The following is a 25,367-nucleotide window of genomic DNA, read 5'->3' on the forward strand; positions in this document are numbered from 1 at the left end:
ACATTATAATTATCATGCACATGCACACACAATATTTTTTCTTACATTCCTCAATGGTAAGTTTGAATTCATTTAGATTTTAATTAAATATTACCATAGTTATATTTAGTAATTTATCATTTATATAATTCTTACTTCAATAATATTAATATGAATTCTACAATTATAAATAAATAATATATATATATATATATATATATATATATATATATATATATATATATATATATATATATATATATGTACACTATTATTTGAAAAAAAATATTAATATTATAAATGAGCAACAACATAATGTATTTGCAATTGAATTGAAACATGATTTTTAGATATCAATCTGTGAAAGTTGTTGAATTGAGATATTTGAAATCAAGTATTATTTATATCCATAGAATATGAATTTATAAGGTATATATCTCTAATTAGAAGAAGACTACATTTAAACAAATTTTATTCATTTTCAAAGACAAAAAAGTTGTAATACAATGTTGAGTACCCTTAAAATTATAGTGGAATATATCCATCTCAATGAATTTGAATTTCTTGTGTTAATTTCAAATACATACACAACAAAAATTATACTCGAATATCTATTAAACTTCGACAACTCAAAAAAAACGCATTATATTTATTTCAAAATGATTTACTAATTTGGTTTGAATATTGGGCACAAGTCTTCGCGCAAAGCGCGTAGAAAAAACTAGTATAATATAATAAATATGATTAACATTCATCATTTTTGTATCTCAACCAGAATATGAGTACATTTAGATAAATATTACAAAAAATTGTAACAATCAAAACCACATTCTTATCTCATTAATATTATGCTATCATAATAATTACCATAATTACTAATAACCTATTATAACCAATTATAATTAATATTATTCTATCATTAATATTATTCTATAATAATAATTAATATTATTAATATTTAATATTATTATTATTATTATAAGGGATAAGGGTCAAATAGGCCCTCAAACTATACCTCAATGTGCAATTAGACCCTTCAACTACAAAAACCTCCAATTAGACCCTTCAACTTGTTATTTTAAGGCAAATAAACCCTTGAACTTAATTATAACCTGTGATAGTAGGTTAAATAAAGCTCCGGCCACACAATCAACAAAAGGCGCCGGTAAGGTCGCCGGCGCCGGTCGCGTCTGGCCGGAAGAGGCTGGTTGCCTCCTCCGGCCGTGGAAATGGCGACCAAATCGGTCGCCATCTCCAGGAGACGGCGACCAACTGGTTGCCGTCTCCTGGAGATCGCGACCGGTTTGGTCGCTTCTCCCGTAGACGGCGACCAGTTGGTTGCCATCTCCAGGAGACGGCGACCAACTGGTTGCCGTCTCCTGGAGATGGCGACCGATTTGGTCGCTTCTCCCGGAGACGGCAACCAGTTGGTTGCCGTCTCCAGTGGAGATGGCGACCAAATCGGTTGCCGTCTCCAGTGGAGATGGCGACCAAATCGGTCGCCGTCTCCTGGAGATGGCGACCGAAACCACGGCCGAAGGAGGCAACCAGCCCCCTCCGGCCGGACGCGACCGGCGCCGGCGACCTCACCGGCGCCGGTTTTTTATTTTGTGGCCGGAGCTTTATTTAACCTGCTATCACAGGTCATAATTAAGTTCAAGGGTTTATTTGCTTAAAATAACAAGTTGAAGGGTCTAATTGGAGGTTTTTGTAGTTGAAGGGTCTAATTGCACAATGAGATATAGTTTGAGGGTCTATTTGACCCTTATCCCTTATTATAATTACCATATTACTAAAATACCCCTACATTTAGGCGAAAAAATTCTAGAGGAGGATAATGCTTTTATATATAGTATAGATAAGTTGTGCGTTTAGATATTTTATAATAATATTATTATTATTATTGTTATTTAGAATTAGTGAACAAAGTAGAAGAACACATTTCAGTAATGTATAAGTCTTATTAATGTACTAGTTTTATACGCGCATTGCGCGAATGGGTTAATGCCCAATGTTTATATTTAAATAAATATTTGAAAGTATATCAATGCAAGATTATATAGGAGAAGTTTATATATGGTAATTGAATGTCGAATTTTTTTATTTAAATATTTATCTCAAAGTATATATATGAATCCAAGATAATATAGAAAATTCATTATAATTATTACTAAAATAAATGTTTGCAACCTTGTAAAATTGATAGTCTAAATATTTGGTCTAAAAATGATAGTCTAAATAAATACTACTTTTAATTTAAATTTTTCTAAGTGTTCTTAATTCTCTTTTGAGTAACATTGTCATTGTCTTCATCTTTATTATTTGTTCTCTTCCTTTTTGTTGGTAGTGTGTTATTTGCAATTCGGTTATTGTTGGTAGCATAGATGACAACGTCATGCAATGAGATTATGATATAGGAGCTATGGACTTTCCCTTAGGTGTTCTACTTGGGGTTCATTTGGTTCAACCATTATGAGTTTATTACCGAAATGGTCCCTCGATTATTGCAAAATTACCAATTTGGTCCTCGACTTTGAAATTTTTAACCAATTTGGTCCTCCGTTTATTTTACAGTTAAACATCCGTTAAATCGGGATCAAATTGGTAATTTTGCTATAGTCAAGGGACTAAATTGGTAATTTTTCAATAGTCAAGGACCAAATTGGTAACTAATTTTTCACTGAAATGGACTCTTGACTATTGAAAAATTACCAATTTGATCCATTGACTATAGCAAAATTACCAATTTGGTCCCGATTTAACAGTAAAATAAACGGAGGACTAAATTGGTTAAAAATTTCAAAGTCGAGGGACTAAATTGGGCACGAAAAATTGTCGAGGACCAAATTGGTAATTTCGCAACAGTCGAGAGACCATTTCGGTAATAAACTCAACCATTATTGTTGAATGAGTTATTGTGGATAAAGAAATCCCTAGTTTAAGAAAAAAAGATTAAATAATTAATAATGATAGTCTCGCTTGGGGTTGATTTAGTTCAACTATTATGTATTCCAAAGATATTAAAAGGTAGTTTCTCGCTTCAATTTGCTGGGTAATGGGTTGTTTGAGTACTTTCATTGTCCACAAATCCCCCAAGTAGTTAATATGATTGGTTTCAAACTATTCTTTTTTATTTTTTTCATGGTGTTAAAGAAATACATATGTATCATTTTTCGGTGTAACTACTAAGTTATTTAATTCAATAAGAGTAAAATAGAGTGATTCCGCTTCAATTTGTCGGGTTATTATTTGAGTACCCTCTTTGTCAACCAATCCCCAAGTAGTTAATATAATTAGCTTCAAATTATTTTAAAAAATTTTTTCATAGTATTAATAAAATACTTGGTAAATAAATATATAACATTATTTTGTACTATAACTTTGATATTTAATTACAAAATATTGTAAAAATAAGATAATGGACAATGTAATGAATATATCAATTGATAAATTTGAATGTAAAGAATCTTTGCATGAGAGAAAATAAAGACAATATAACTAATAAAATTATTTCTCTGATCTTATTTAATTTAATTTTTTGATAATGAATAACTTTTTCAAATAAAGGTATTATAGACACATAATTCTAAATTGAAGAAATACATATGTATCATTTTTTGTTGTAGCTACTAATTTATTTAATTTAATAAGAGTAAAATAGAGTGAGAAACTTAATTATGTTAAATTTGATTGAGAGGAGGTTCGAACCTAAGACCTTTCCTATAGAAATTAATGGGTGAGTTAAAAGTTAACGGAATATTAACGGAGAAGAGAATATTTAACGGAAAACTTAACGGATAATCATAAAAGGGTTTAGGGTTTAGTAATATTAATCTGAATTATCTTAACCATCTATTTGATTAAATAATTCATCTGAACCATTCATTTGATTTAATAATTTGACCGCCATTTTTTCTACCCATTTTAGGCCTAACTCTCTTTGGCTCTTATTAGTATAGTAGATGTCTTATCTGTGTAAAATTAGTGAACAAACTAAATTCCAACATCAATTCAAACACCCGCGATCGGCAACATCAAACATGATAATTCAAATATTATTATTTAGAATTAGTGAACAACTAGAAAAACAATTATATGGGGCAATAGGATGTCGATCATATAAAACAAAGGTGTTCTCATACATATAAGTAGTTAAGTACTAATTTTGTATCTTACCAGTTAGCATTTGATCTCATTTTTGCTATAGCTATAGCTATTTCTCATCAAGCATCTTAGGTTGTATCTTAAATGCCCTGCTGAATTAAGAATATATAAAAATTAGCTCCTATATACAAAAACCAGATAGAAATTAAACAAATATCAATATCAACACCTATAGAGGATTCAAAATAAAGCTTGGGCCAAGAATTTGTTATATTAAATGTTATATTTGTTTATTAAATTAAATATTATAAAATGGCATTTATGCATGCGCGCGCGCGCACATATATATATATATATAATTTCTATTTATTGGTTAAGTTTTTTTTTATAAATTGAAAAATAATATGAATTAAATTCATATTTTTTATATTGTATTTAGCATTATTGTATAAACTTTCTTGAATTAAATTCATATAATTTTTATAATATATTTAGCATTTTTTCTATATTGCACGTGGATTTAGTTTTGAGAAAACTTGTCTTTAATAATGGTTAAATATACGTAACACTTTCAAGAGTAAGTAATTCAAGGGAATTAAAAATTTTGATTTATGGGGATAATTGACAATTTGTGAGTGAGACTAAAAATGTCACATACAAAGAAATTTTCAATAATGTGTAATATAATTTCAATGTTAATTGTTGTTTAAAATTTATTCTAATTTATTCTAGAATGACGTTTTAGGCAAAGGAATTTAGCAATTGGCAGAAATTTCTATGTGCCGCCAAATTGTGGTGAATTGTTTTACCTAAGGTGTCTACTCAACTTGGTTTGGGGACCGACTAACTTTGAAGTTATCAAATTGGTTGATGGAGTGCAATATACTTCTTTTAGAGATGCATGCATGTTATGCACGAGGACTATTGAGGATGATAAAGAATATGTGAATGCAATTAATGAGGCATATCACAATGGTCATCTGCATATTCTTTAAGGAAACTATTTGTAAATTTGTTAATTTCAAATGCAATGTCCAAGCTAGAGATGGTATTGGATGTTGTCTGGATACATCTTGCAGAGGATGTTAAATATAATGCTAGGAGAACTATAGCAATTCCAGGTACCCATATATTTCTGTTTGTTTCTTTTAGAATTTTTACCAATCTTATCGGCTTAATGTATTACTTTTACTCTTCATGTATATTTAGAAGTGAAAAATTGAAAAGAAATTGGCATCTTATTATTTCATTGAAAATCATGCAAAACACAATAGGACTTATAAATTGGGCACAATAGGACTTATAAATTAGGAAAGAGGGAGTATTCATTTTGTTCACTATCAACCAAGTGGATGAAACTATACCAATAAGAAAATCTATATGCACGCACGCACTCATGTGTGTATGGGTGTGTGTATAGAGAATATTAAATTGTATATGCTTTGGCTTTGATATAGCTCAAGATATTTCCTGCCTCTGCCTGTTAGCTTAGCTAAATATATATATCTTCAAGAGAATTGATACTTCTTGTTCTTCTTTCAATAGACATTGAGTCGGCCCCAACAACTGACTCCTCATGGTCATATCATTGAGTCAGCTATTGAAGCAGCTGCAAGTGCCGTTGTAAATCTTCGAGATTATTTGAATGAATTGGACAGTAAAGTTGGTGATGGTGATTGTGGATCAAATGTATGCCACTTCATTTTCTTTTTGTTTCATCAAAATTCTTAACATCTTATTGCTTTGTGTACTAAGCTAATTGTTGAGGAACTGCAGATGTATAGAGGTGCAATGGCCATACTTGAAGACATGAAGAAGTAGTAAGTTTTCGTCTTAGCCCCCCACCCCTCACACAGACACCAATTAAACTAGCCCAACCAAAAGCAATAAAAACCAGCTGTTTTCACCTCTTTTCTTCACTGAAGGTAATTTTTTCCAACAAGTGTCGAATTTGATTCTTATTAAATTTTGTGGGTGAAAGGATTTTACTTTTTCTGTCAAGCTTCTTTAATGGAGGGAATTTGTGCTGTCACATCAACTCTAATGTGTATATGCAAAGTTTCTCTTCTCCTAAGGCTTGTCCAGCTTGCAGCCATAAGTGGTCATGTTATTTTGTAACTTATTTCATTACTTGAATTAGTTTTAACATCTGTTTTGTAGAAAGTGCTCTGTATATAACAATGTCCTTATTGCATTGATATATGCTTTTTATATTAACTTTCTGAATTGTAGAGTGCAGTAGTATGTCTATAACACCCAATTTGGAATAGATTTGAAAAACTTTTTTTTGGCAGTTTGTACTTTGTAAGCATTTGCTTGTTGCTTGCCTTATCGTCAAATATCGCTCTGTCCTTCCAGTTATCCACTAAATGACCCTGCAGAAACTGTTAATGAAATTGGATCTTCTGTCAAAAGAGTGATGGGAGGAACAAGTGGTATCATGTAGGATGTATTCTCCACTTGAAAATGTGTTTTTTTTTTTTTTTTTCACATGATGGTTTTTCCTATAGAATATGAATAAGTGCATCATTTTTTGACAGTTACAGCATATTATGCAAGGCAGCATTTGCAGAGTTGAAGGCAAAGAGGCAGACAAGAAGCTGCACGGTGCACTGTAAGTAGACTGCTATTTAAGCAAATTCCTAGGTTTTCTGTTGACTTGAGTTATTAAGCTGTCCTATTGGATTAGGGTTCGCTGCACGTGAAGCTGGCATTGCTGCTGTAAGTAAATACGGGGGGGCTAGCGCAGGTTATCGAACGTTGTTAGATGCTCTTATTCTAGCTGCATCAACTTTGAAAGAGGTTATTCATAATTCTCAATTTATCATGCCACCCCATCCATGGTATCCCAGCCTTACTTTTTTTTTTTTTTTTTTTTTTGTCTCTTTTGTGCAACCTAATATATGTATGCCATTTGTTGGAATAGAGGTTGAATGGTGGGGATAACTCCATTGAAGCTTTCATTGCTTTTGCTGATGCAGCAGTGGCTGGAGCTGAGTCAACCAAGGACATGCAAGCTCAGGTGACTGTAAAATGTTTCTTTTTCCTTTTATCCTTATAACCATTTTGCAAATTTGCATCATTCATTAAACTTCCTCCCCTCCCCCCAAGTTCCATAGACTAGTGCATTTATTTACTTGAAACTTTTAGCTTCAAAACAATATTTTATGCCTTGAGTTGCAGGCTGGTCGTTCAACATACATTCCTGCTGATATTCTTGCATCAGTCCCTGACCCAGGTGCAATGGCTGCAACTGCATGGTACCGAGCAACAATTTTGGCTATAGTAGAGAAAGTGTGAGGCATCATAAACAGAGAAATAACAAATATTTTTCCAGCAGGCTTAATTTTTGTTGTTGGAATTAACATAAATACTGTAACTAATTAGCTTTTCTTTCCGCCTCTGCAGTCCTTGTTTGTGCAAAGTTGAGAAAGGTTACATTATACATGCCATACAGAGTACTTTATGTCGTAATTTTGTGACACTTTGGTGAATGCCGGTTTCGTTACCTTTTGAGTAGTAGTGATTTACTTTGTTTCCTGCGAACTTGATGGGGATCTCCTCCTCTTTTTCTTTTTTTCTTTTTTTTTTTTTTTTTTGAAATTAACATTGAAAAGAGATTTGTGAAAGCCATGAAAATCAAGAGAGTATTAGGACTTTATAGTTGTGTTGTCCGTCTATATCTTTACTTCCGTGTGTATATCTTCTGTCATAACATAAGACACAAAAATTCAAAATACAATATACACATGTTTTATAGTTTTTTTTTTAATGTACGTTGAATTGAAAACGTCGTCAAAATCGTTGTTCGAAAATGACTTTTTCATAGTAAAAGGATTGAACCAAATTTGTAAAAGGCAAAAAACATTGGTGAATGTAGGGTTAGGCTATCCCCACCTGTTGGACGCACAGCCTATCTTAGCTTGTTTACCTAGTGACTTATTATAGTTATATTGCATTATTGCTCTTTTCCATTTGTATATTTAAAAAAAAAAAATTCAAAGGAAACATTTACGACCAAAGTTCAACTTAGGAAATGACAACAGGACCCTCGTGGAGGTTCTGAGCCCAACCTCACTTCTCTGAGTCTCCGTACGCAAGTCTCTCTTCTCTCTCGCTGCCCCCGAAAGCTTCCCTCCCTGCTAGCTTCAGCAATGGGTGCTTCGCTTCCTCCGAAAGAGGCCAATCTATTCAAACTCATCGTTGTAAGTTTTCCTATTCCATATCTCATTGACCTATATTTCTACCAAAATTTTATGTTCTTTAAATTACTCGAAGTTTATGATATATTTTTAACTTAATTCTGCCAGTTAAACCATATTTTTTTTTGGTAATGATTGCTTTGGGGTTTCGACTTGGCACCGTCGCCCTTAGTATATGCATTTTTAATGTCATATGAGCTCGATGCACTTAAATTTGTAATGTTTAAGTTCGTTTTTTTGGAGAGGAAGTTTTAGGTGCAGCTGAAAGGCGCTAACCTTGGGGCTGACATATTAATGACTAAAAGAACAATAAGGATGCACTAGTCAATTTAATTCACACCCTTCTCCTTCTCCATAAAGTACAGATTAACCTGCAGTAGTACTGTTAAATTCTCTAGGTGTATAATTCTCTAATTTAACACCCGCCCGACAAACAAATTAAAAGCATTTAATTTTGTTGTTGTGTTTTAAATGTATAAAATAATGACTAGCACGTAGACAAGCCAAGGTATACACTGGAAATACCAATACATACAATAATACTGGGTGAAACTAATATATGATTTGGTGCGTTAAATGTTTAAAAAAAAAAAAAAAGTATTGTTGGGATTTATAGTAGTAAGCTAAGTAGGTGAGGTATGTAATTAAGACAAAGATTTCCTCCACTTGGTGGAAGTCCTACCCCGTACAAGCCTAGCCTTGGTATCCATGGGCATGGGAGTTTGTCTCCCGAAGCCGCCAATTGCAATATTCTCCCCGCCGCCTTCTGCCTGATCAACTTCGGATCCCAACTTACTACTACTAGTAGTAATTATTATCCCCTTGTTAAGCTGTCCAATTTTCTTCCAGCTGCTAAAGAAACCATAACCTCTTTTCCTGCTGCTCTCAAGTAGCTTCTCAATTTGTGCGTGCATGTTGATGCACTGAGTTTGCAGCCTCAGAACCTCGTCCTTGAGCTTCTTGATTTCCAGGTGTTGAATGTTAATTGTATTCATATCCCGCTTTGACATGCAGCGCGGATCCTGCTGCAGCGGGGGGTTATTTGGGCTTCGTGCCCCCCCGCTAGCGCTAGCGCCAGCGCTGATGAAGGATCCGCTCCAGTCCAGCTGCCGCATCAGCTGCTTGCTCAGCTTGGTTTGTTCCGACAGAAGGACTTGGATTACGGCTCGCACCGGCAAACGCTCGTTTTGAGCTGCGTGGATGGATGCCTCTGCTGAAAGCTTTCGGCTATCAATTAATTTGCACACCCCCTTTCTTTCCTCCTTGGACACTCCTGGATGAGCCTGCATATATATATATATATGCCCGCATCGCATGCACCAAACATTATTGCACATATATATATATATAACCTCAATCCATGCATCTATTTATCAGCGCGATCGAGCTAGCTAGGAGATCAAATTGCATTATACTGCTTCTTCTTTTTTTTTTCACTTTTCTTCAATAAGAATCTTGAATTTGAATTGACCACTACTCCCAAATATAGTTAAACCAAAAGCCCCACATACGCATACACGGGCATAATTGCACTAGGTTATGGTAGGAATAAAATATCTCGTTTCCCGTTTGAGCAAAAACAACACACAATTTTTTGTTCATAGCTACTTTTTTCAATCTCAACCAAATAAAGCACAAAGAGCCAACAATATCACCTATACCGAGACTCGAACTCACCCCCATGTGGGAGTGCAATCAAGTGTCACCACACCACAAAGTCTTTGGCTATTAAAACATTTATTTATAATTATAAATTTATTTTAATTTTGATATGCTTAATTTAAATATAATAAAATAATAATTGTAATTATAATTTTTATAATGATAATAAATAAAGAAATAATTAGAATATAATAGAGTAAAATGGTGGGTCAAAAAAACCGAGAAAAAAAAAAACTTAAAATTAATGGGATAAGAATTTTTAATTGAGTGAAATAGTGGATGATGAGGTAGATGTTTTGACCTACCAAAAAATTTTTTTTTTTAAAAAAAAACATAGCTAATGAGGTTGCTCTAAGCACTCTTAAAACCAACAAATAGACAAACATAACGTTTAATGGGTCGGGGCGGAAAAAAAAATCAGAGCTAAAAATAAAAATAAATCATAATGATAATAATAGTAAGAAGAAATTAAATTAAAGTAGACTTAATTGCATGCATATATTATATTACTCCGTATATTATATATCCTTACTTTGAGGTAGGTATCAATTGATCGATACAGAGCATCATCCGTAGGTCGAGCATGGGCTGGGATGGCCGCAGCAAGTGCAATAAAGTGAGACATGGTCAAATTGGAGTCAACGGCGGCTTCCGCAAGGTAATTATCCACAAGCTTAGCCACCTTGATTAGATTTAGATTTAGAGATGTTGGTCCACTACATCTGGCCGCCGCCGCCTGATCTTCTATGGTCGTCACAAATCTCTTAACCAGCCTGAGAACAAGCTCGACGTCCAGCACTGTCCCGCACGTGTGGCTAAACGACGGTATCATTAGGTCTCTTAGCGTTGCCTGCTCCAGCTGCCACGAAATCCGCTTCTCCAGCTCCGCTCGGTATGCCGCCTCCACTCCCACCATGTTACCGATACGTAGTAGCCTCAACAGGAAGTTACAAGGGATGGAATCTTTCTCCGGCGGGAGAATGCCGATTAGAGTCTCCACCAAAAACCTTTTCTTCATCCACGATGCCGTCACGCTTTCTGCTACTGACGTCGACGACGACTCCGACTCTTCAAACTTAATAATTAGGTGGCCGATGCTCTCCTCGCTGCCGCCGCCGGTTAGATCCGGGAGCCATTTTGAAGCGTAGTGAGTTATTATTGAGCCGATGAGCTCCGGGCGGACACCCTTGGCTTTGATGCCCGAAAGGGTCTTCACGAAATAGTCCATGTCAAGAATGCATGCGTCGTCAAACCAACATTCACCCATCGGCTTGCAGCTTGAGAATGTGCCGGATTCCGGCAACGCGGTCGCCATCTTCAATTCTTCAATCTTTTAATTTAATTTTGACGGACACCTAATTCTACTCATTCACTTATCTCTTTATTTATATATACTCTGTACTACTATCTTTGGAGTATGGAAGGTTAACTTAGTCCTTAAAATGACGACAATGTCCTTGGAAATTTAATTTTTGTTATTATTATTAATCAATTGCTTAGAGATTCAATGTCACTTTATCAAAGTATATAATGGTAATAAATTAAGTAGTAATATATTCTGTAATCTGTATTAGAGTTTTAGTCCTTCTTATTCGGCGGGCGTGCATGTTTATGATTATACGGCAGTTTTTTAATGGCCGTATATAGGTAACATACATTGCGGACCGGGGTAGAAAGTAATTATTTACCACGACAATTACTTACACCGTTACACGGCACTTCAGAAATCGCGGATGTGTAAAAAGAAATGTAGCTAATTAAGTTTTGTAGTAGTGTGAATATTGTAGATAATGAATATATTGATGGAAGTCCCTTTCTATATATGTTACTCTGCATCTCATGCTATTATGAGTTTTGTCCTCCATTCAACACAGAATATATTATATAAATATGCCACTGTCCACTCCATAGCAAAGGAATATTGCATTAATATTGCTTGTCTTCTTCTCTCCCGAATATATATATATATATATATATATATAAATTATATAGGTTTTGAGTTTAGACAATCAATATAATATATATACTCTTTAAATTAAGATATACTTCAATTCATAAATGGCTCCAGGACCAATAATGTAATTAATTTTGATATCACTAAACAAAAAATCAGAAAACTCGAACCCTGAGTAGTATGTACGTAGTGTATATATAGATATATATATGTGCATGCATATACTATAGACTATATATATGCAGTGGTATATATATGTATAGCAGCAAGCTTTGTCTTTTATGAAATTAAAAACAAATTTATAGTAGGTTGTAATTGTTTGGGATTATTAAGGTAGCCAGCTAGTTGTTAACTGTGATGGGGGGGCGGGAAAGAGATAAGAAATTTGTCGACATGCATGCAGTATGTAGGTGGTGGCCTGCCTGGGTGGGTGGTCAAGAATGAATGGATGAAACTATATGTGTGTGTGCTGCAGGAACTGTACTGAAGGAAAGATAGATGAGAGGGGCGAGACGTGAGAGAGACAACATTACATATGTGCACTGTACTGCCTTCTTAATCCATCTCGATCTGTCCCATTACGTTTTGTTGGTTTTTAGCTGGCTGCAGAATAGAATGATGATTTCTCTTTTTTCTTTCTGTATCATTTTTTAAGCTCGCGTGCCTGCCTGCCTGCCCAGATTTGGATTTTTGCAGAGTAAATGGACCCCCATTATTATATTGTAGCAAGCAACTTAATGCCACAGAACCATACTGGCCTGCTAAAAATGTGATATATGTTTACCTCCCTACCTTAAAACTAATCAAAAACTCAAACTTTTAACAACCCATAAATTCCAACCGTTATACTATGGATCGGGTTTACTTTGTTTGCATTCTGAACCCTGCTCTAAAACAACATTCAAATTACAAATTATGTATCTATTACAATTAATATATTATATACGTGTTTATAGTTAACATACTATGTGCATCTAATTTATTTATAGGTCATCGAAACGCAACCTCCTGCATTTCTTGAGTTGAGGCAGTATGTATGTATGCAACTACAACAAATTAAATACAATAATTCTGCAACTATGATTCAAAGCCAGCCAGCCCACCCACCAGCACAACCAATTGCTACTAATCAGTAAAAGGGCAAAAGCCATCTGTATTCATGTTTTATTTCTACTAGCCAGCCAGCCAGCCAGCGTCAATGGCTACACCTAACACTTGAGATATAATAGCTAGCCTTTTCATCTTTACATTGTTCCTCCACTCATACCTGGCGCTGAGAGGAGGGCTCAGAGGAAGCGCTAGCCGAGTCGCCTCCTGTGGGCGTGGGGGGGTATAGACAACCATTTCCATCTCCTCCATCTTGAGACACAACAGGGATCTTCACAGCTGATCGCTCCATCTCCTTCTCCAGCTCTTCTTCTTGCCTTAAGGCACTGAACTGCCCATCCAACGATCTTGCTGCTGCCAACCATGCAAGAACAATCACCAATAGAATACCTCCGAGGTAGGGAGTTGAGTTAGCAAGAGAACCAAAACTTAAAATCATGAACTGCTGTATCAAAGCACCCCCTGACTTTCCCAATGGGTTGCACACAACATCAATTGCTGCCTTTCCCTTAACCTGATCCACCAAACAAATCCCACCACAAACATTCAGTTCAACACAAAAAAAGATGGTTGGTAGCTAGTAATCAAAGTTATAAATTGTAAGGTTCTTTTGATTAACAGAACTATCGGACTAAAACATGTTAAACAGTTGATATTTCACATTTTCTTATCATGTAAGCTAGGATGAAATATGAAATCTGCACCTAAAACAGGACACCCCCAGACACAAACTTATACATCCTAGAAAGAATTTCAAAAGCATAATAGAATAGCCATACCTTGGTGTCTTCATCTAAAGGAATGTACGCCATTTCCTTGCAAGGATCAAACAAGCTGTATTTCGCACTCTTACTGAAAATGTTCTGCAATGCACCCACAAAGACAGCTGCCAAGAGAGGGGTCATCCCAAACTTTGCAAGAGAAGGTGCTAGTGGGTCACCAAACAAAATGAGGGAGAAGAAACCAGCTCCAGTTAGAAGCAAAACTGTTGGCGTTATCTTTGCTGCAACTCCCCAGCCATACTTTTTAAAGATCCATTGACTTAGCAGCATCATTGTGAAGGTTGCAATCCCAGTAGCAGTTGAGAAATCACCCATGAATGACGAATACTCATTTGGGCTTGGGAACTGCAACATATGCATGAGAAAGATAGATCACTTTTGTCAGAAATAGTATATATGCACATTAGTAAAAAAGAATATTAGAATATGAATAAATAATTTATATAAGTAGAAAAAAATATGAATGAATAATAATAATAATTTACCTGAGCTTTTAGCTTGGACTTCCATGTAACCTCTACAAGGTTGATGCTAATGCCATAGGCTACAACCAATGTAGCAAGATCCCTGATATATCTTGAAGAGACCAAGAACTTCAAGCTCTCCATTGTTCCCATCTTAGGTTTCTCCTGCAAAAATATAGAAGCTACACTCAGTAAAGTACCAACAGCAAACAAATTGATCCACAGGACATGTTCTTAGGTCAACCGTGAATGATGAGTGCAAAGAAATTGCAGTTGGCTTCTATAAGTAAAGGCATTAGCATTTTTCATTTCAAAATTATAGAATTACAGGACAAGTAAGAGTTGGTTTAGTATAGTTGCCAATTTGTCCTTAAGATGTAGGAAGATAAGCACTGGTAAAGTTTCAGTATATTACCTTCTTCTTTTTACTTCGTGCTGGGAGATCAACATTAGTATTCACCCACCAATACAAGGAACATATAGCAAGGCCCATCAGAACAACAATGGTCATCATTGCTTTCAAGGAGATGGCCCAACCATCAACTCCAGGACCCAAAGTTTTCCTCAGATTAGAAAAGTATTTCACTGTGCGTCCAGAGAAAACAAGAGCAACATTTGCCCCCAGTCCAAACAAAGGATAGAATTTTTTTGCCTCCTCAACTGTGGTAATCTGTAACAAAAAGCATCCAAAATGGTTAATAGGCAGTTAGATAATTGTTTGCATGTCACTGAAGAACAGGCAGGAACAAGTTCCAATGCTTAAAAAGAATAACCCCCAAAAATTCTGGGACTATAGTAATAAGTATTTGAAACAATAGTAATGTGCATTGACTATTATATACATACATTGATAAGGATGTAAAGCAGTGAACCATATAGTAGTGAGATCCGTACTTCTCATCACCATTATAGCATCACGAGTAAATATTCACTATAAAGCCATCAATCATCAAGATGCAGATGGAAGCAGTAAATTCCCCCCCCCCCCCCCCCCCCCCCCCCCCCCCCCCCCCCCCCCCCCCCCCCCCCCCCCCCCCCCCCCCCCCCCCCCCCCCCCCCCCCCCCCCCCCCCCCCCCCCCCCCCCCCCCCCCCCCCCCCCCCCCCCCCCCCCCCCCCCCCCCCNTATATGCACATTAGTAAAAAAGAATATTAGAATATGAATAAATAATTTATATAAGTAGAAAAAAATATGAATGAATAATAATAATAATTTACCTGAGCTTTTAGCTTGGACTTCCATGTAACCTCTACAAGGTTGATGCTAATGCCATAGGCTACAACCAATGTAGCAAGATCCCTGATATATCTTGAAGAGACCAAGAACTTCAAGCTCTCCATTGTTCCCATCTTAGGTTTCTCCTGCAAAAATATAGAAGCTACACTCAGTAAAGTACCAACAGCAAACAAATTGATCCACAGGACATGTTCTTAGGTCAACCGTGAATGATGAGTGCAAAGAAATTGCAGTTGGCTTCTATAAGTAAAGGCATTAGCATTTTTCATTTCAAAATTATAGAATTACAGGACAAGTAAGAGTTGGTTTAGTATAGTTGCCAATTTGTCCTTAAGATGTAGGAAGATAAGCACTGGTAAAGTTTCAGTATATTACCTTCTTCTTTTTACTTCGTGCTGGGAGATCAACATTAGTATTCACCCACCAATACAAGGAACATATAGCAAGGCCCATCAGAACAACAATGGTCATCATTGCTTTCAAGGAGATGGCCCAACCATCAACTCCAGGACCCAAAGTTTTCCTCAGATTAGAAAAGTATTTCACTGTGCGTCCAGAGAAAACAAGAGCAACATTTGCCCCCAGTCCAAACAAAGGATAGAATTTTTTTGCCTCCTCAACTGTGGTAATCTGTAACAAAAAGCATCCAAAATGGTTAATAGGCAGTTAGATAATTGTTTGCATGTCACTGAAGAACAGGCAGGAACAAGTTCCAATGCTTAAAAAGAATAACCCCCAAAAATTCTGGGACTATAGTAATAAGTATTTGAAACAATAGTAATGTGCATTGACTATTTAATACATACATTGATAAGGATGTAAAGCAGTGAACCATATAGTAGTGAGATCCGTACTTCTCATCACCATTATAGCATCACGAGTAAATATTCACTATAAAGCCATCAATCATCAAGATGCAGATGGAAGCAGTAAATTCCCCCCCCCCCCCACCACCACCACACACACAAAAATTTGCACACACCTATCCACCCTATGTATCTCAATTTGATCCCTGTTGCTAAACCACCATAAGTTCTTTGTTTCTAGACTCATAAGTAGATTGGACCAAAATGAGAAAGTTAAATGCGGAGTTACACATCTTAGCAATTGATGAGTATCAAGTTATTCCAACTATGCAAAAACAATAAAATTCCTCTGTTAATATATGGTTACAGAACCCACCACACTGCTCTATTCCAGTGATTAAGATTAGAATCTAACAACAGGATAAAACCACACAAGAATTTTGAGCAGCTTTAAATCGTTTCTATTTCACAAAAACAGAATATCATAGATAACATCAAATATCAATAAACAAAGGACTTCATATACTCCAGATATTTGGCCTAAAAACAGAGTAGCGATTAAATTATTAAAGCATAATAGCCATATGACTAAGAAAACTACACTAGTACAGAAAAGGGAAAACATTACCTGATTAGCAAACCCCCAAAACAAAACTGAGATCACCACACTACCCCAAAGCTCGGCCATGACATAAAACAAGCAGAAACTCCAGATCCTCAGAATTGCAATTGGCCCAAGGAACCTTGGACCAAGTAAGTTGAGAAGCTTGTCAGCAAGAGCTGTTGGGTGGATATAATTGCTAAGGGGATAGAAAACAAACCCAAAGGCCCCAAAGAAAGCAATAAAGGGAAGAATAACGGTATAAAAAAGAGCCTGCTTTGACAACACATTAGCCAACTTTGTGTATAACAGCATGAACCCAATAGCCATAGGCAAATTCACCCAAGTTTTCAAGAAAGGAATAATCTCAGCACTCGATCCTTTTGCTGTGACCACCAACACATCCTTAGTATCCCTAAGAATTGTGTAATTGAACAGGATACAAAAGAACATCATTCCAAGAGGTATTATTTTCTTAAGGGTCGTAAGCTCAATACCCAAAAACTTAGGTGACAATGACTCCTGCTCTCCTCCAAAAACCGGTTGCCCATCAGCCGCTGCAGCAGCCTCAGCTCTGCAGATAGGGAAAGTTGGGTTCTTTTGGGCAACCAATGAAGAAGGCTTGGTAACAAAGCCGTGAAATTTCTGAAAGCCATTGACAGATAGAGAAAAGGCATCAAGGGGTTTGGGTTTCAAAGCATTTAAGCCATTGAGCCTATGCCTTAAGCCTCCCTGAGGTTGTGGGTAAAAAGCTTTAAGTTTGGGCTTTGAAGGTAGAGACAGAAGCCCTCTGGTCTGCAGAACAGCTTCCATTTCCCACTCTCCCTCTTATCTCTCTATCTCTACGAATCCCTTTAAAATCCCAAAGATGTGATCTTTATGAGGCGAGCATGAGAGGAAGAGGAGAGAGATAAGGTTGGGGATTGGGATTTGAGGAAGAAGAGAGGAATGATGATGAAATACAAGAATCTATGTAAATTTATATATATATTTAAAAAGAACTAAATATTTAAATGGTAAGAAAAAGGCTTAATAATTTCATTGGAAAATCCTTAATCAGTAGAGATTGCCTGCCTAATGCTAATAGTAACAGAAACCCCATCGGTATACAAAAAATAAATAGATAATTGAGCTCTGAGTTTTTGCATAATAAACTAGGATTAATCAGCAACGAAGATACTTTGGTGAGGGAAGGGGAGTTGGCAAAGCCACATACTGACAGTGACAGGAGGATCTAAAAGTGCAAGAGAATCATGTGAAAGAATACGGTGTTGTTCCAAGATTGCCCCTTATTTTTTTCCGTCAATGAAAGATATTTTTCGCTACGGGACGGGACGAGACGTGTTCTCGTTTTGTAGCTCCGCAATTGTAAGTCCATACGCAGCCGAAAGGCTGAGTGGAGAACACGAAACAACACTATACATAATACATTTCAATATTTCATTTGGCTTTCAAGTTTGACTGAAGAAATTGCATTTTTTTTTTTTTTTTTTGAGGAAATGTAAATGTGTATTTCTCGAGGGAGCGAGGCAAGCCCCGACCCAGATAAAAACAACGGGTACATACTGTACATTGTTATACATCCAAAACAACAAAAACAGTGGCAAAGCCAATTAAGAAAACAAAGATGGAAGAGGATTAAGTCTATTCTCAAATAGGCGAAGGCCATTTCTGTGAAGTGAATTGGCATGTCCAACCCTTTGAGATCCCCTCCATATATGCGGTCCTATTAACTGCGGGGACCCAAAAACAGCACAGTATGCTTATCCACATTATGTAGTAGGATAAAGGTAGAAGATGACTCGGTACACGTCTTTGGCAATATTTTTCACAAGGCCATTGATGGGAAACCGGTCTTCATCATGGTGAACTCTATTTCGGTTCCTCCATAAGTGATAAATGGTGCAAATAAGAGCAATGGTAATTGCCTTCGAACGCGGGCGTGCTCCTCCGTGCAATCTGTTGATCCACTTGATTGAGCTCCTGATTGCATTCGTGCATTTGTGAAACCCAAAATGCATCCGCACTTCATTCCAAACTTGTAAGGAAAATGGGCATTTAAAGAAGAGGTGTTGAGCCGTTTCTTTAGCACCCACACACATTGAACAGTCGGTATTGATGTCTAGAAATGGAAGTCTATCCTTTGTTGGTAGCCTTTGATGAATGGCAAGCCATGTGATAAATGAAAATTTGCGGGGAATGTAATAAAGAAATTGCATTTTTTTGTGCGCACAAGAAGCACTCTTCCACCATCTTCTTAAGCCCAAACTCTAACTTAAAAAGCCTTTTAACTCTAAAATCGACAAATTATTGGTCCACACAGCTATGTGGACCATAATCAAATGTACATTTTTAATGTACTAAATGTACATTATTTTTGTACTGAATGTACATTATTTTTATACTATAAAAATAATGTACATTCAGTACACAAATAATGTATATCCCCTGAATATAATATACATTATTTTTATACTAAATGTACATTATTTTTATATTGAATGTGCATTATTTGATAGTATGGTTCACACAATAATGATTGCTCTAAAATGTTATTGGTGGAAGTTGAACTTCTATCTTACCGTTAAAATGGTGACTTTAAGTCAATTGAGGGTATGACTTTTTCTCTCTTTTTTTGCTCAATGTGTTCACATTAACAAATATAATGCGAACCCAAAAAAAGTATAATGTATGGTGTTTGTCTATACTTGTTGTGGTCGTAGATGCCAACCCCACACCTTTTGTTTTGAAGCCAAGCCACCAAATAAGCAGAAGATCATTTTGTGGCAATAAATTAAAGGGGAAAAGCAACAGCAACTTGACCACTTGCAATATACAGTGTAATATAATGGTAATAGCTTGCAAGTTTGGTGGTCTATAGCGTATAGGACGGGATTAGGGGACCTAATTTACCACAATTTCTGAGTATCCAAATTCGATTCCTTCTCTTATATATCCACCATTCAGGATCGGGAGATTTACCAGCAATTAACTCAAAACAGTTTTTAACTTCCAAACCATCACTCCATCCACCAACGTAAACATATATCATACATGTAAAGTGTGATACAACCCGAGTCATCAATAGCTAAACTCTAAAAAGTGAAGGAGAAAAGATATATTTGTGTTTTAAGAGGCAACAAAATTCCAAAAAAGAGAGATAAGGGAAGTGATGGAATAATTAGGACCGGGTACGGAGCATGGACGGAGCAAACCGGGACCAGAGCGGGCACGAGGACCCGGGGTCAGCCTTCGGCCACGGGCTGACCTAGACTTGGCCAAGGTCAGCCTCGGCCGCGACGTTCGACGCTCGGCCGTGACGCTCGACGCTAGACGCTTGGCCGTGACGCTCGACGCTCGACGCTCGGCCACAACGCTCGGCCGCGACACTCGGCCGTGACGCTCGACGCTCGGCCTCGGCCGAGCCCACCACTTGGTTGAGGTCAGCCCTCGGCCTAGTGGCGGGTCTTGAGTCTGCGCGTGGATCTGGTCTCGCGGCGGAGGTTGCGGCCTGGACCGTTGGGCGCGCCTTCTTGCGATTCCTCCAGGACGGTTAGGCCTAAAGCTGATATAAAAACTCGTTAGTTTGTCTTGTCAAGACATCTTCACTTACTTTCATCACAATTGTCTTATTATTACATTGTTCTTCACTTACTTTCATCACAATTGTCTTATTATTACATTGTAAACCTTTGTAATAGCATTACATAATTCAATATACATTTTACCCCCGCGGTATACTTGTGATCCGAATTCAATATACATTTTACCCCCGCGGTATACTTGTGATCCGTTAGCTTGTCATACCCCTATTATTTAATCGGGTTTTGTAATTCGGACCATCCGGGTTATTAAAATCCATCAGGAAGATAATGTCTCCACATAAATTTACTATATTTTTCATTGCATTTTCTTCATTTTAGTAGGTAGCTATTTATACATGATCATAAAATCACTCACTATTCCATTACTAGTAAATGCCTATTAAATGGTTAAGAGGAATCAACATTTTGGTCCATCAATTATTTCCCAACTGTCAATGTTGTACAATAATAATATTAATAACAACAACAACAACAACTAGAACAACATTGCACCATGCGTGTATCAAAGTGCAAATCCTTGAGGTTGTGATGAGTAACCCAACTAAGAGTTTGTTTGGAAAGTACATAATTCAATATACATTTTACCCCCGCGGTATACTTGTGATCCGTTAGCTTGTCATACCCCAATTATTTAATCGGGTTTTGTAATTCGGACCACCCGGGTTATTAAAATTTAAAATCCATCATTGGTGCTTTCATTGAGAGCTCGACATACAAGCTCGAGCGTGCTATTTCTTATCCCACTAGCTATGGCAAGGTCTGGATCCAACTCCGGCAACTCCCACGGTTCACGTGGTAACCGCGCTCCCTCCCGTGCCGGTGATCCTAACGGGACGGCGAGTCGTCAAACCCTGCCTGTGTGGTCATCCGGCGACCTCAGGGACATGATCAACAGTAACCGTCAGGCCGGGCCGACCCCGCCTCCTTCGCCCCCAGCCCTGGGCTTCCAGGAGGGGATGACCGAGCGCCAGTCCCGCGCCGGGCCCCAGCACGAGCAGGCCTCGCGAATGGAACAATCTGGCGAAACTAGAGGCCGGCCCTCGGGCTCTCACCATAGAGAAATGGAACAGCTGCTGATAAGAGTATATTTGGTCATATTTTTACCCCATATTTAAATCCATTTCTACCACTAAATATTAATATTATGTTCTTAATAATATTGAATTTCTTCATTGTGATAAATAATTATTATTTGACCAAAGATGATGAAGATTTGATAATTGAGCATAATATTAATATTTTGTAGTGGCATTTATAATCTTGTTTTGTATGTGTATATTTAATTGCACCAAGTAGGTGGAAGACATGATTTGGTGGAATGATGTGATGAGTGGGAAGCAAAAGACAAATGAAAGAAGGCAAAAAGAGGCATAAAACATGGAGCCAAAAGCAAAAAGAGAAAGTGGAAGATTCTGCAGAAATTCTGGAGGAGGACAATAGGCGTCTGTCTGCGTCCTGAAACAGACGCCTATTGTCCATTTTCACACTGCCCGGATTTTTGGACTTTCACCGCGGCGAGAATTAGGCTCGCCGCGGTGAAAATAGTTGACCATGCGCGAGAATTCTGCAGTCCAAATTCCAATTTTGCCCCTGCCTTTACCCAACTATAAATACCCCTCATTTCTCCATTCTTCAATATCCAATTTTCAGATTAGATTAGTCCCTTCCCCTCTTCTCTTTTCCTTTTCTTCTCCTTAAAAATGTAGACCTCCAAGTGAGGCTTGTTTAGTAGTGTAGGAGTAGATTAGGATTTATTTTGTAATAAGAAGAGGGATGATACAAGGTTATGAGCTTCAACCGATGGATCGAGGGGAATTTCTTCCCTTTCTTTCCTTAATTTACCTTGAGCTAACCTTGTATCAAGATGCTTGTTCTTAAATTTATTTATATTTGGATTATGGATTGTGTTTATGTCTAGATTGTTGTTCGTTCTTCAATTATTATGAATTGTTAGTTTAGCTTCTATGAGTTGTTGTGTGCAAGACTTGTTATTGAAAGTGTGTGATTAATGGATCCAATTACATGCTTGTTTGTTGTTGTGTCACGGTGAGAATCGGGCATGGCTAGAACACTCTTGCCACACCTATTGATTTATACAATGCGAGAGCTTGATAAATTATAGGGGGATTTCTCGGCTAATCTTCGGTTCCTTCACCGCGAGAGCGGGTTGGAATTTAGAAGTTAGCCAAAACGGTTCATTCACGGGTGACAGCGTGTTGGAATCTAGAGGTTAGTTTAGGCTACCTCCTCACAACTTGTAGGATTAACTTGAGTTTGGGCATGTTGATTTGCTTAGGATCTTTAAGACGAGCCTCGCTTGTAGACTACGAGAGTAGATAACTTGCGGTTTGGCACATTCGGGTAGATCACGAGAGTGGCACCGAGGACTTTAGTGCATTTCCTCCATTCACAAGGGATAAAACTTCTTTTCTACATTTGTTTGACTCATGATGGGCATTGACCCGATCCATATCCTTACCTATGTTGCATCTTATATATCTCTCTTCATTTGTTGCTTTTATTTTTGTTATTTACTTTTGTTGTCTTAATCCCGTTATTATCGAACTAGCTTCACAAGAATCAATCCGAGTTAGTGCTTGACCAACCATTCCCTGTGGATCGATAACCCCGGAATACTTCGGGTATTTGCGTGTACCTAAAAGCTACAACCAAATTGGCGCCGTTGCCGGGGAGTGGTTTTTGTGTTGACATTAACAAATATTGATTCTAGGAGACTAGTTCATTTTTATGTTTTTATTGTGTTTTGTTTTGTTTTGTATTTTGTTTTTGTTGTAGCATCTCTAAGGGAATATTTGCATGCACTTGAGGAGAGTGGAGAAATCAATCACGAGAAAAAAAAAATGGGCATCACCACACCACTTGAGGAGAGTGGAGAAATCAATCACGGTGCATGTGAGGTTGAAAATCCGAAAACAGGTGAAAAATTTAAGGTAAATGGGCAAAGACTTAAGCAGTACTTTGAGGGTGAACCATCAGCCCATATCGTTGAACAGGTAGAGTTGCAGAATTATGAATGCCCATGTTGTCTAGCTACAGACACTAACTGAAGCGCTTTTGGGAGGCAACCCATTTCTCTTTCCCTTTTCATTTATTTTCATTTTCCTTATTTCTGTTATTTCCTTAATTTGCGTTGTTCTTATATTTTTTTTGTTCTCAACATTGAGGACAATGTTTGAAATAAGTGTGGGGAAGGGATTTCTGTTTTAACTTATGCATGCCAATCTCATTCTTTCAAAAAGGAAATAAAAACATTTACTTTTAAACGAAATAAATAGGCTTTAACTTGAGCTCTTACCCAATAAGTCCTTTTGAATAGCCTATGATGAAAATAATGCAAGTTTCTGTCAGCTCTTAGTGTGTACACTGCATGTGACTAGTTGTTAATTGCTTTAGCTTTATATCTTGAATAACTATATCAAAAAAAAAATCAAAAAAAAAAGTAAATAGAATTTGAGAATCACAAATACCCTTATATTTTTTTTTATGCATTTTTCTTTGATAGTTATATGTTGGTTTCACTTTATATTATCTTTTTCAAATTCTTAAATAATTCTTGAGTGCTATAAATTATGGTGTAGTGTGTTGGTTCAAGGATCATCTTTGTGGCATAAGTGAGGTGGAAAATATCCAAAAAAAAAATTTGAAAAATAATTGAGAGTGTTTATTTATTCATTTATTTTATTTGCAAAAAAAAAAATAATAAAATTCAGAGATTCTACTCCGCTGGATCAGCCACCTACACATGTACCATAAATAAATAATAAGTGTTGTGGTCTGGTTCATGAGTACACACATAATTGAAAACCCAAACATGCCTGGCGTAAAATGGCGAGGTTTTTTGGGGAAGTTCTCTTTGGAAAAAGTCATAAACAGAAAAAATAATGAGTGAACTTTGGAAGAGACGAGCATTTGCAATTCAATCTTAATTTTTAATAAATGCCTTGATCCTTGTATCTTTCATGTTTTTGCACCTGCACTGCGATAGAATGTTTTCGAATTTGGTTTAGGTTTTATTTTGTGAAATTTTCATATTTATTTAATTATGATTTTTGTTTATCTCATATAAGGGTGGCAGCACACAAGTACACGTCTTATTTGTAAATAAGCGTACTAAGGTTATTTAATTTCTAGTCAAGTCTTTTATGCATTCTTTGAGTTGACACTAATCTTGCATTGATGAGGCAATAATTTTGGGAGGCTATTTGGGTAAAGCTCAATTTAATGTTTGGTTTATCGTTCTAATTTCTTTTATATTCTTTTCTTTTTAATAAAGTCTTTGCTTGAGGACAAACAAATAAATAAGTGTGGGGAAATTTGATGAACTTTAAATTTATTGTCAATTTCAATAAACTATTTTTCGTTCATTTGCACATACTTTTGCTTATTTAAATAAATATTGTTGTTTTGGTTTATTATTATTATTATTATTATTATTATTATTATTATTATTATTATGTTAGTCTAGTATTTTAGCCCTTCCCAAATTTTAGTCGTCAATAACAACACTGGCCCGGCCGCGAGATGAGGGGAGAATAGCGAATCAGAGTTTCGATCGGCAATCTCCAAAGAACTTGGTCTTTGGAGAGTCCGGTTCATCAGCGAACGAACAAGCACCAAGATCCTCCGTTTGCGTTGGATTGAGTCGTCTACGAACTGAGAGCTAGAGCATATTACGGGCGAGCTGGTTGTGGCTTGGTGTATAAAAGGGGAGCAATCCTAATCAGCGAGGACAGACCCGACCTCAACACCAAAATCCAATCTTCGGTGAATTCCGGAGGAGATATCAATTTAATTTGGTCGGCGGCAAGCCTGATTCAGCAGCTCTGTACGTCGCGGCGGCGGAAA

The 25,367-nt window shown here is 36.7% G+C and overlaps 3 protein-coding genes across 3 annotated transcripts; 1 reads left to right on the top strand and 2 right to left on the bottom strand.

The window, feature by feature from the left end:
* Window positions 1-1,208: 1,208 nt before the first annotated feature.
* LOC116027519 (putative 3,4-dihydroxy-2-butanone kinase) lies at window positions 1,209-7,624 on the top strand. The gene is made up of 8 exons (XM_031269223.1): window positions 1,209-1,622; window positions 5,629-5,772; window positions 5,860-5,903; window positions 6,442-6,525; window positions 6,624-6,697; window positions 6,773-6,885; window positions 7,010-7,105; window positions 7,267-7,624. The coding sequence occupies exons 1-8, from the start codon at window positions 1,209-1,211 to the stop codon at window positions 7,381-7,383; spliced, it is 1,086 nt and encodes a 361-aa protein (XP_031125083.1). The 3' UTR covers window positions 7,384-7,624.
* Window positions 7,625-8,728: 1,104 nt separating this feature from the next.
* Window positions 8,729-11,328, bottom strand: LOC116026711 (root phototropism protein 3-like). The gene is made up of 2 exons (XM_031268078.1): window positions 10,480-11,328; window positions 8,729-9,568 (listed from the first exon to the last, which is right to left on the bottom strand). Exons 1-2 carry the CDS (start codon window positions 11,260-11,262, stop codon window positions 8,930-8,932), a joined length of 1,422 nt encoding a protein of 473 aa, XP_031123938.1. The 5' UTR covers window positions 11,263-11,328; the 3' UTR covers window positions 8,729-8,929.
* Window positions 11,329-12,801: 1,473 nt separating this feature from the next.
* LOC116027289 (plastidic ATP/ADP-transporter-like) lies at window positions 12,802-18,048 on the bottom strand. Its single transcript, XM_031268817.1, has 5 exons — window positions 16,924-18,048; window positions 15,865-16,119; window positions 15,471-15,614; window positions 13,788-14,135; window positions 12,802-13,522 (listed from the first exon to the last, which is right to left on the bottom strand). Exons 1-5 carry the CDS (start codon window positions 17,707-17,709, stop codon window positions 13,163-13,165), a joined length of 1,893 nt encoding a protein of 630 aa, XP_031124677.1. The 5' UTR covers window positions 17,710-18,048; the 3' UTR covers window positions 12,802-13,162.
* Between the last annotated feature and the right edge of the window lie 7,319 nt (window positions 18,049-25,367).

Source organism: Ipomoea triloba, chromosome 8 (assembly GCF_003576645.1).
Source record: "Ipomoea triloba cultivar NCNSP0323 chromosome 8, ASM357664v1".
NCBI lineage: Eukaryota > Viridiplantae > Streptophyta > Magnoliopsida > Solanales > Convolvulaceae > Ipomoea > Ipomoea triloba.

Excerpts from the sequence above, each read along its gene's own strand:
- LOC116027519 (XM_031269223.1), top strand. The coding sequence starts at position 1,209 with ATGGCGACCAAATCGGTCGCCATCTCCAGGAGACGGCGACCAACTGGT. Across the intron at positions 5,773-5,859 it reads ATGGTGATTGTGGATCAAAT|ATGTATAGAGGTGCAATGGC; the intron begins GTATGCCACTTC and ends GAGGAACTGCAG. Across the intron at positions 6,886-7,009 it reads CTGCATCAACTTTGAAAGAG|AGGTTGAATGGTGGGGATAA; the intron begins GTTATTCATAAT and ends TTGTTGGAATAG.
- LOC116026711 (XM_031268078.1), bottom strand. The coding sequence starts at position 11,262 with ATGGCGACCGCGTTGCCGGAATCCGGCACATTCTCAAGCTGCAAGCCG. Across the intron at positions 9,569-10,479 it reads CAATTGATACCTACCTCAAA|GCTCATCCAGGAGTGTCCAA; the intron begins GTAAGGATATAT and ends ATATATATGCAG.
- LOC116027289 (XM_031268817.1), bottom strand. The coding sequence starts at position 17,709 with ATGGAAGCTGTTCTGCAGACCAGAGGGCTTCTGTCTCTACCTTCAAAG. Across the intron at positions 15,615-15,864 it reads CACGAAGTAAAAAGAAGAAG|GAGAAACCTAAGATGGGAAC; the intron begins GTAATATACTGA and ends ATATTTTTGCAG. Across the intron at positions 14,136-15,470 it reads AGTCCAAGCTAAAAGCTCAG|TTCCCAAGCCCAAATGAGTA; the intron begins GTAAATTATTAT and ends CATATGTTGCAG.